Raw genomic sequence first — 9,174 nt, 5'->3', positions numbered from 1 at the left:
TCCGGTACAGCTCGATGTCTCATGAGTATCGCGGCCTTCTGTATACCAATAATGAGAGAGGCGAGCGAGTCCTCGTCTGGCGTGTCGTTGAAGGACGGCATGGTGTGGAGGACGAGGCAGCGCGTTGGTTGAGCATGCGTCGGGACGCGAGGGCCGGGACGATGAGCGGGAAGGTGTCGCGGCCCGGGCGTAAACCTGCCCGTCGGTAGGCGAAGCGGAAGAACTGGAGCGCGAGGTTGGCTCGGCCCGCGGCGGCGGCGCCGGAGATGACTCCGTGGACGATCGGCGCGTCGAGGGTGGGCGAGAGGAGGCGGATGGAGTTCTCGAGGCGCGTGGTCCACGGGCGGCGCCGGATCATGTGGAGGACCGTCTCGTGGAGGGGCTCCTCGCGGCGGGGCAGGTTGGCGGGCGCCGCCGCCGGCGAGGGGGCCGGGGCATCAGCCGGCGCCTCGGCGGCCGGGGTGTCGGCGGGGGTGGAGGAGGCGCATAGCGCGCGGCGGGCGGGAGGGGCGGGCGGGAGGGGCTTGCGGGAGAGGAGCGGGAGGTGGAGGGGGAGGTGGCGGCGCGCCATGGCTGCTGCGGAGGTTTGCGGCGCGGGGAGGAGGCGACGAGCGAGGGTTTAGCCGGGCTGGCTGTTACGGCGGAATCGGGGAGGGAGAGTGTGTGAGCGGGTGGGTCAAGTGTGTGGTGGGCTCTGCTTTGTTTGGGCCATCTGGCCCAGTAAGAATGGTGCATGCAAAGCCCAGGTAAGCCCACCCGTAGCAGGGCAGCTGGTTCTTCATCAGGGAAGAAGAAAAACAGTTGCTAGACTGATTGTTCTCGCCGCCATTGTTGCAATGCAAAAGCTCAGGAATCCAGACATTTTTTTTAGATTAAGGATAAAATCCGAGCTGCCGTGGACATATACAGCCAAAAGTTACAAAGAGTTTATAGACTCTAGCCCTCAACAATGAAAACATGCGGCGGTAACCCTGAATTTTGCAGACAAATAATTAGGGGATTTGCTGAGTAATTAGAGCACCACCACCACCGACGGCGGCAGCGCTGGAGTCCCGTCTTACACATGATAAACACACAAAAAAAGCCACCGGCAGAATATGATCCACCGCGACACGACGGGGCGGCTGCTCAGGTACGACGCGCCGTGCTCAAGGCCGGCCTGCCGTACCCCAACGGCATCGCGCTGAGCGCCGACCGGACGCACGTCGTGGTGGCGCACACGGGCCGTGCCAGGCGTTTAGGTACTGGATCAGGGGGCCCAAGGCTGGCCGCTACGAGCTCCTCGCCGACCTGCCGGGCTACGGAAAAGCTCTGAGCACCTCGTCGGCGTCCGGGTCAACAGCAAGGGCGCGGAGCAAGAGGTGATGACGGCGCCCAAGGGTGTCACGCTTAGCGACATCGCAGAGAAGGACGGCAAGCTGTGGCTGGGATCGGTGGAACTCGACTATGTCGGCCTAGCTAATTTAAAATAATTAGTTCTTTATAGGTTAAGATTAGATAATTGTTAGTGGTTAAGAACTAGTGCTATACGCATTAGCAAGGTTTGCTTAGGTTTTACAGAATTTTAGTTGTGATTTTTGGGTCGTCTTATTTTGTCTTGCATATTTAAATTGGATTTTATTCACAGGAGTTGTACGTATCTTTTGGTTGCGTATTGACTTTCTTGTAGCGAATTACTTCCAAATGTCAAGGCATATATACATGCTACGCAAAAAAGTCACTAAGATTAATTACGGAGATTGTATGGGCTGAGAGTCCCTTCTTTTTTGAAGAAGGAAAAAACTTTTACGCATCCCTCGTGTCAGCCGCCTCTTCATTTTCCGATCTTGCATTGATTTTCTTTTGATTGGACTCTAAATTGGACATATTGTCATTATCTATACACTACCACAGGCGCGAACCGGGAGCTCGGAGCCGGGCATGGCGGCGTTGGTCGGCGCCGGCGGCCGATGCTGGTGTCGCCGGTGATGGCGAAGCAGGCCGCGAACGCAAGGCACATTGCGCCGTGGCGGACACCTTCGGCGGAGGATGCGCACGAGGGCCGGGCACGGTGGGCCATGGTGGATGAGCCACGGCGGCGACGGCAGACGAAGCGATGAACAACGCAGACGCAGCACGATGACCTCACTAACATTTTGTTTCATTTCTCAATCTAATGGCGTTTGCCTCTGTACTGTACATTCATGGGTGCAGATGCAGAGATGCAGTGTGGATGGTGAGGACACGAACAAGATGCAGTCCTCCCCGGCCTCGAGCTTATTGCTAATGGCACCGCCGCATCACTATCTCCTACCAGGAATTCACTTTATCATCTGAACAATGCTGGCTGCGTGAACGTCTCCAGCCGGGGCTCCGTCAGGTCCACCGCCTCCTCCTCCTCCTCGTCGCCCGGCGGCGGCCGCCAGCTGCTCCGACCGTGGGGGCTCATCAGCAGCATCCCGTTCACCAGCTCGCCCGACACCACCGCACCGCCACTCGCCGCGCCCTTGTGCCTGTCGCCGGGCCACGACGCACGGCCCGGCGGCGGCGGCGCGCACGGTTCTTGCTGCCACCGGAAGGACGCCGTCGAGCACTCCTGCGGCGCCTCGATGTCGACGGGCTCTGGGTCACACCTCCCTACGTGCGGAGACGGCTGCAGAATTGGCAATCGAGATCATATAAGCCTCCGTGCGTGGCAATGGCATGGCATGATCAGATCATCAGACCGAGAGGGAGCACTGACCGTGAGGTTGAAGGCGGCGGCGATGGGGAGGTTCCGGCGCTTGGCGCCGTGGAGTGGCGGGGCGATAGTGGAGAGGATCTGGACGACCTCGGTCATGGTGGGCCTGGCCTCGGGGTCCCACTGCAGGCACTCCCTCGCCAAGTGCGCCATGATCTGCATCTCCTCCGCCGGGAACTTGCTCTCCAGAGTCGGGTCCGGCAGCTCCGCCACCACCAGCCGGCTGTCCCGCAGCCGCGACGTCGCCTGCGTGTTCCATCTCCATCATGTCATCATCATTGCAAATTCGGTAGGATTCTGCTTGCTGTGATCGAAGAACAGTTGAAGTCACGTACCCAGATGACGAGGCTCTCGTCGGCCCTGGTGGAGGACGACTTGTGGATGGGCGGCCGGCCGGTGATGAGCTCCAGGATCACGACGCCGAAGCTGAACACGTCCGACTTGAGCGACGCCTTCCCCACGATCGCATACTCCGGCGCGAAGTACCCGAACGTGCCCAGCATCCGCGCCGGCGAGCTCGAGCAGCTCGTCACGCCGTCGTTCATCAGGCACTTGGCCATGCCAAGATCAGTGATCTGCACCCACGAGAAAAATGTATCTCAGCATGACAGAGTTGCAGCATTCAGGCCACTGACTGAATCACTCACTGCTAATGAGTAGTAATAACCTTGGCTCTGAACTTGTCATCCAGGAGGATGTTGGTGGACTTGATGTCGCGATGGAGGATCCGCGGCGCCGCGGCCTCGTGCAGGTACTCCAGGCCCCTCGCCGCGCCGAGCGCGATGCTCACCCGGGTCTGCCAGTCCATGGGTTTCCTCCCTTGCTTCAGGTCCAGGCAGTCCCTCAGGTTGCCGTTGGACATGCACTCGAACACCAGCAGCCTCTCCAGCTGCCGGCCCTGGATCTCCGAGCAGTAACCCAGCAATGGCACCACGTGGCAGTGGTTCAGCCTCGACAGCAGCTCGATCTATGGAAGCATCACATATGACACATGAGAAGTGAGTCAGTTCCAATGGAATGTGCAAGATTGCAGCTTTCTGGTGCCTGCACTGCAGTATTGCATACCTCTGACAGGAACTCGAAATCTTCATCTGCGCCTCCTAGGGGCCTAAGCTTCTTCACGGCAACAACCTTGCCATCGCTAAGCTGGCCTCGGTATACCTTGCTTGAACCCCCGACTCCAATAAGATGCTCCTCTGAGAATTTCCCAGTTGCTTCCTCCAACTCTGCGTACGAAAACCGGATGATAACACCAGGGAACGTGCCACTTTCACCCCCACAAATGATGGGGCAGCTACACAGAAACTCTGCAGCCAGGAGAAGAACATAAAAACAGGGTGTCAATTTTCAGGCATTTCAATCAAGTGGAACATCCAAATTGCAGGCAGGGAAAATAAATACGTTATGCTTGCCTTTGAGAACACTGAGCCTCGGTTTCGGTTTCAGTTGGGGAAGAGGAGATGATCGATGGCTGACAAGGTATGATCTGCTGCTCCAGCTAGTGTATTTATCAAAGGAGTATATCTGTGACCGGGGAGAGAGCGCATCCTTGCGGCGAAAGTAGTATACGGTGGTGACAAGGAAAGCAGTAGTTGTGAGAACCACACACACTAGGAGCGTAATTATGACCGTTTTACTGGAGACATGCCTTTTCCCTTCCTCTGAACTTCCTGAAGATATTAAGCAGACTACATTCAGTAACACGAATTTCACTTGAACATTCAGTCTATACATGGTTCATATATCTGAAATTCTGAATCACTGAGCAAGTTTTGCATACCGGATGTGCAGTTACAGGAAGTGAAGCAACTCCTATCACGTAGCACAGCGTGTTCTTCTTTCAGAAGGGTCTTGTCAGAGGCACATGTGCAGTTCCATGACCCCGTTCCACCATCCTCATCTGCCGCAATCCCCAATTCAGGCACAACATCGGTATAATGATATCCTGAGAAGATATAAATAAAATTGACTGCCCCTACCTTGTTGACAGTGGCAGGACGAAGAGCAATTGGACAGCAGGCTGCTGTTAGAGTTAGATTCACCTAGCGGATGAGCTGCACATATACATGTCCAATTTGTCGTTACAGTTTCGCCCGTGGTGCCATCTGTATAACAACCAGTGTATCAGATATTGTCTTCTTTCATCAGCCATTCGTTATTCAGCTAATTTTGTAAGCATTTACCGCAACAGCTGTGAAAATATAAGTACATTCATGAGAAACAAGAACTTACCACATGATGCTGCCTGCATCAGAAGAACACAGCTGAGGGAGGCCAGGAGAAGTTTCATGTGGAGATCCATCAGCTAGTGCCCAAATAGAGAATGGCGAAAACATCAAATAGGTTCCATTCACTGAAAGCTCTGAAAAGTAATGATGGAAAAATAAGCATTGGCATGTTTGAAACCATTGCTTGTTGACAAGAAAGGAATGGAAAACCTCACCCAAATACATGCAGAGCACAATGAACAAGTCTCATCACGTTTTGAAATTAATCAAGTACATGGTTGACTGACTGTATCATAATATACAACAACATGCCTGAGAGAATAGGTAAAACAGAAAACAAAGAGGCGGTAAAGATGAAAGATGGGGAGTGATGAGGTTTAAGAACTGATAGACAAAGAGGGGCAGCTTATATGCAATGCAGGAAATTCTAATGAAGTGGCAGAAGCTATCAATACTAGTTTGACAAATATATGTTGAGTTTGCTTCCAAAGAAAATTTAGCAAACTCAGTGCAGCAGCTTGCAAGATAGGAGACATCTCAACCTACAGCACTATATACACGGTAGGCAGAAGTACTAGTAGCCTAAAAGGCTAAAACGAGACTGCCTCTAATAGGGGCATTGAACACTGGATTATAACTTAAAAGGACATCTGGTCTGTAATGTCGGGTGTGACAGATGCCAAGTCTGGAGGTGATCAGAGATCTCAGGCTGGAACATACTTCTGAAATCCAACCTGTGCAAGAAGATGACAAGAATTTTGGAAACCTGATAGGCTGATAGTAACCTACTAGAAATCTGCAAGCAATAACAATTTGGACTAATAATCACTACCATAAGATATAAACTCAATTTCAGCCATTGGATTCTGTCGGCCAAGAACAGGATAGAGGTTTCTTGCAGTAATCAATTGTCCATTTCAAAATCTTGATTAATTTGATAGTTGCGTCCCATCCCTAAATGCATGCCTATGGATGTGCCCTCTGCAACTACCATTGCACTGGAGCTTAAAATATGCTGCTATCTTGGTAGTGTCTTGATCATTGCTCCCAATTTAAAATTCTTTTGGTGGTGTGATCCATCCAAAGAATCGTTGAATGCTAAATTAGTTGCAAGATACGCATCAATGTCATTGTATCTTAGACATTTCATAATACAGGATTTCTCATGGATCCAGTACTAGAAATGAATTATTGGGTTATAGTAAATTGATCGAGTAGTCAGGCCTCCATGATCTAATCTCTATGCTCAAAAGTTCCCCCCTTTTCCAGAAATCAATGCTATACACGAATGTAAACCGGCAAGCATATTCAAGGAGCATGAAGAGCACTATCTTCAGATGCAACAAAATGTAAGTTGTTTTTTTTAGCAACGTGGCATTGCAAAGAATATTAAAACAAAGCTCGTACTAATCTACTGACACTTTCTTTATCTGGGGCCGTGAAGGTTAAGCACGGTAGGTGAAGATGGGCAATGCAGAAAGAAAATGATAATGTAACAATGAGATTGTTGGCATGTAGCCTGCCAAAAAAATTTTCTCCGAAACGAGGGGAAAACCTTTGTAAAAATGTGGACATGCTACCTGACACATACATGTATAATATCTTCAAATCAATAGCAGAATTGAAGAGGCGCTACGGCATGTATATTTCAGCTTAGGTAGAAGTGGACAGCATGAAGCGTGGCTGGCCCTGCACTGGCTATCGCTTTCCTCCAGTGTCTGTCACTAAAATTTGGTAAGCTCAAGAGAAAGAAAACACCTTTGTCTCCTTTTCTCTAACTACTGGTATCAGTGGCATGACAGGCAGAGTACTGAACTTATAGGCTATATGCCTAGCTAAGCAAAGTGAGCAAACAGACGAAATCTGCAGTTTCCACATGACTTTGTCTCTATTGAAAAAGAAAGGGAAGAAAAGCTCATCCCATGGGTGGATGAGGTGCATCGATCGATAGCAGAGGACTGAATTCCCCGATCGAGATCATGCGTGTGTTGATCCTAGTCAAGAAATCTTGGACGGTGAAACATGTGGGAAAGCAAACGCAGTCACCTGACCTGCGAGTGAGTAGCCGCATTGGGGAGGTAAAAAGAAATTATCTATTAGTCGTCTCTGGCACTAAAGAAAGATGATGGTTAAGCTCCCGGTGAAAGAGTCAATCTCAAGGTTTGAAAGAAAAGAAAAGGTTACCACACCTCCTGTCCTCGAAGGGAGTAAACTAGTTGGCGCTGGCAGAGGCCAGAGGGCGAACGAATGATTCGTTCTATTCTGCAGGAGCGCAGGGAGGGAAGGGAAGATGCCAATGCAGATGGGGCTGGGCATCATTCTGTCAGGGGTGACACGAGACGAGTGAAACAAAAAGCCGAAAAGGCATCTCCTTGCTCTGCAACTGCAACTATAAGGCAGGCTTAGATAAACCGCCCGATCCGGCCGTCGGTTTGTAAACGTACGGCGGAGATCGAATCTGGAAGCACCACCATCCAGCAGCACTATGATGAGTTTGTGGGAAGGGAATTGGAAGAAGAACCGAAGAAGATGGCCCTCACCAAGTCACCAGTTTGGCTGAAGATGAGTTTGTGGGGGTGAGGCCGACATGAGTGATGGATGGCTTGTAGCGGAGCGGGAGTGGGTCCTGCGATGGGTAGGAGTCACCAACCAGGTCAGTGGCAGCCCCTATCAGGACTCGAATTGTTCCCAGAACAGCGGCACCGGGAGTGGTAGAACTCTGAACCACAGGTGCTAGCTGAGTGCTGGCTGCTGAGGAGGAGGAGAGGTGATGGTTCAGCAGAAGCGGAGAAAGTTGTCAAGGTTCAGCAGTGCCTTGACTCCAGCAAACTGTAATAATAAGAGATTAAACAAAAAGCAGGAAATGCAAGAAGAGCAGGAGCAGATGCTCCAAGTATGGCATGCAACGGTGAGGCATCCGCCGCGGAAGAACCGTGGAAGAGGAATTGGAATTCTAATCGGTGAGCAGAGGCCATGAGAGGGGATGGGAGGAGGAGGAGAGGGGTGGTACCTCAGGGAGTGAAGAAGCAAGCAGCAGCTGGTCGTCTTCCATGGGGCTCCATCTCCATGGATTCACATCAGCTCACCTCCTTGGCCCTTGTTCTTGGAGCGTGAGAGAGAGAAGGAGAGTCTCGCCGGGCTTTGAATGCACTGCAATCAATAAATAACAAGGGAGGTGATGCAATGTGAGGCGGAAGGCCGTGCACCGCACCGCGCTCTGCGGCTCTCTCTCACTAAATGAGGAGGATGACGTGACCACCATCACCATATGTATCGTAGCAGTAGTGGCTCTTGATCTGCTGTAGCAGCACGGCACGGGGTCCTGTCCTGCTGTGCCAAGAAACAAAGTCAAACCAAACCCACCACCACCGTCAACCTCTCCAAACCCCAACCAACATGAGGCACGGACAGCAACACCTGCAGCCACATGGCGTTGGAGTCAAGAAACATCCACCCAATCTAAGGCCAATTCTGGTTACCATGGTGTTTGGATACGAGATGGTAAACTTTAGTATTGTCAGATATTTGAATACGAGATGGTAAACTTTAGTATTATCACGTTGGATGTTCGGATGCTAATTAGAAGGACTAAACATGAGCGCTAATTACAAAACTAATTGCACAGATAAGTCTAATTCGCGAGACAAATCTATTAAGACTAATTAATCCATCATTAGCAAATAGTTACTGTAGCATCACGTTGTCAAATCAGGTACTAATTAGGCTCAATAGATTCGTCTCGCGAATTAGACTCCATCTGTGCAATTAGTTTTGTAATTAGACTATGTTTAATACTCATAATTAGTATCAAACATCCGATGTGACATGTGCTAAAGTTTAGCAGGGGGTATCCAAACACCCCCTAACTTTAGTCCATCCATTTTAACCCCTTTTAATCCCTAAGTGCCAAACATGTGGACTAAATAAACCCTTTAGTTCTCTAGCTAAGAGGGTGGACTAAAGTGGACTAAAAGTTTGGGAAGACACCCCTGCTTCTCATTTATTGCTCATTCCCACCCATCCCAAACCCTCCCTTAGCATAATGCTAAGGGGTAATATTATCTTTGTTCATCTGCATTAATGAACTTTAATCTCTGGATCCAAAACTAAAATCTCTGGATCCAAAACTAAAGTTTAGACCATTAGTCGGAGGATTAAAACACTCGCAGGCAGCACCATCCACAATACCCAAAGTCTCACCCAACACGTACAGTACTAAACAAAACA

General features: G+C 50.6%; 2 protein-coding genes across 4 annotated transcripts in view; both read right to left on the bottom strand.

Moving 5' to 3' along the window:
* Positions 1-596, bottom strand: part of LOC101783946 (pentatricopeptide repeat-containing protein At2g37230) — a 2,738-nt gene extending 2,142 nt beyond the window's left edge. The window contains 2 exon segments of the mRNA XM_022825598.1: positions 50-127; positions 130-596. Coding sequence (XP_022681333.1) covers positions 50-127; positions 130-571 — 520 coding nt within the window. The 5' untranslated portion in view covers positions 572-596.
* A 1,523-nt stretch (positions 597-2,119) lies between these two features.
* On the bottom strand, positions 2,120-8,180 carry LOC101784351 (receptor-like serine/threonine-protein kinase NCRK). 3 transcript variants are annotated; one of them, XM_022825592.1, is made up of 10 exons: positions 7,958-8,180; positions 4,952-5,024; positions 4,699-4,824; positions 4,500-4,619; positions 4,132-4,389; positions 3,785-4,026; positions 3,387-3,686; positions 3,055-3,294; positions 2,723-2,965; positions 2,120-2,632 (listed from the first exon to the last, which is right to left on the bottom strand). In XM_022825592.1, exons 1-10 carry the CDS (start codon positions 7,997-7,999, stop codon positions 2,309-2,311), a joined length of 1,968 nt encoding a protein of 655 aa, XP_022681327.1. In that variant the 5' UTR covers positions 8,000-8,180; the 3' UTR covers positions 2,120-2,308. The 3 variants fall into 3 exon arrangements, with proteins under 3 accessions (XP_022681327.1, XP_004952182.1, XP_022681331.1); XM_004952125.3 differs by having other exon boundaries at positions 4,952-5,081; positions 7,958-8,179; XM_022825596.1 differs by lacking the exon at positions 7,958-8,180 and adding an exon at positions 5,163-5,681 and having other exon boundaries at positions 4,952-5,081.
* Positions 8,181-9,174: the final 994 nt, after the last annotated feature.

The sequence above is a fragment of the Setaria italica genome, chromosome I, assembly GCF_000263155.2.
Source record: "Setaria italica strain Yugu1 chromosome I, Setaria_italica_v2.0, whole genome shotgun sequence".
Lineage (NCBI taxonomy): Eukaryota > Viridiplantae > Streptophyta > Magnoliopsida > Poales > Poaceae > Setaria > Setaria italica.
The sequence above is the reverse complement of the archived record's forward strand: the minus strand, read 5'-3'. Positions and strand labels throughout refer to the sequence as shown.